We start from the raw sequence: 1,440 nt of genomic DNA, 5'->3' as shown, positions 1-1,440 counted from the left end.
CGGGGGGTCACCAGGGCCCCGCCGTGCCGGGGAGCCCCTCCTGGTGCCTGGCCGGCAATGCCAGGGCACCCCACGCCCACCAAAACCACCATGGCCATCATACCCATGGCAAGGGCACCCTGCCAGACAGAGCGGGATGAATCCTGGGGAGTCTGGACTGGTGTCTCTCCTGCTCCCCATGCCCATCACCCCTCCTCCTTCCAGCCGCAGGCACCAATCTCAGCCCCTGATGGTGCCCCCTCCACATCCATGGGCACCCCCCTGGAGCTGGGGACTTAGTTGCCAGGACCCTGGGGACTCGGTGGCGGGGGCTGACATGGAGCAGGTTGCTCCTCGCTCCCTGCCCGCTGCTCAGCATCAGCCCAACTTTACAGAAAGGGTACAGGAGCTCCTACCTCTGCCCTGTGCCCCACGGCCCTCCCCACAGCCCCCCACGGCCCCCCTTCTCGCAATCTCAGCGACTGCTGCCAAATCATCATTTATTGTCTGCCTTGGCTCTGGCAGGCAGGAGCTCTGCCGCTTTGAATCGAGGTGCAGGGTGTCTGTTTGCAAAAGGCAGGATGGGGACAGCCTGGGGACGGGAGGCTGCAGGAGCAGCAAAATGAAGGGCAGCAAGCATGGGGGTGGGCAAGTGCAAGGTCCCCCAGGACAGGGGCCGGCAGCAACTCCGAGCAACCATGAGCTGTCGGGAGGACTCGGGCAGAGTCCCCAGGACTGATTTGGACAGCTAGCAGAGCAAACAGGGACAGGCAGCAGGAGTGTGGGGTGCAGCCCTCAGCCCTGCAGCAGCCCAAAGCCTGCAGGACACACACAGCGCCGACGGGCACTGGGGAAACCTGCCCTGGAGATGCAGGCAAACACACCGGCAGCTGCAAACACGCAAACCCAGAGGCAACGGGCAACCTGGAGCATCCCGCGCATGAGGATGGAGCAGGGAGATACAGGCAGGCTCTGCTTGCCACCCAGCCCTGGACACGGCCACCTCCTCACCCTTGAGGTCTGTCAGCGTCTCCCCCAGCTGCTTGAGCACCACTGCCTTCTCCTCCAGCTCCTGCACAGGGATGAGCCGGTGGTTGTGGGCCAAATCCTTCTGGATCTTCTCCACCGACTTCTCCAGATCACTGTGAGCACAGGGGAGATACAGGCAGGCTCTGCTTGCCACCCAGCCCTGGACACGGCCACCTCCTCACCCTTGAGGTCTGTCAGCGTCTCCCCCAGCTGCTTGAGCACCACTGCCTTCTCCTCCAGCTCCTGCACAGGGATGAGCCGGTGGTTGTGGGCCAAATCCTTCTGGATCTTCTCCACCGACTTCTCCAGATCACTGTGAGCACAGAGGCAGGGCAAGGGTGTCACTGCTGCTCCGGGATGCTGGAGAGCCCCAGGGGTGGCCAGCCTGGCAGGTCCCCACGCGGCAGAGGGGAGAGGACTGGGCTGGGGACC

The 1,440-nt window shown here is 64.0% G+C and overlaps 1 protein-coding gene across 1 annotated transcript in view; it reads right to left on the bottom strand.

The window, feature by feature from the left end:
- SRCIN1 (SRC kinase signaling inhibitor 1) overlaps positions 1 to 1,321 on the bottom strand; it is a gene marked incomplete at both ends in the record, with an annotated part of 2,659 nt that extends 1,338 nt beyond the window's left edge. The window contains 2 exons of the mRNA XM_009576769.1: positions 983 to 1,121; positions 1,175 to 1,321. Coding sequence (XP_009575064.1) covers positions 983 to 1,121; positions 1,175 to 1,321 — 286 coding nt within the window. The remainder of the gene's footprint in view (positions 1 to 982; positions 1,122 to 1,174) is intronic.
- Between the last annotated feature and the right edge of the window lie 119 nt (positions 1,322 to 1,440).

Source organism: Fulmarus glacialis, unplaced genomic scaffold, assembly GCF_000690835.1.
Source record: "Fulmarus glacialis isolate BGI_N327 unplaced genomic scaffold, ASM69083v1 scaffold32774, whole genome shotgun sequence".
In the NCBI taxonomy this organism is placed as follows: Eukaryota; Metazoa; Chordata; class Aves; order Procellariiformes; family Procellariidae; genus Fulmarus; species Fulmarus glacialis.
This window is presented reverse-complemented; position numbering and strand designations above follow the sequence as displayed.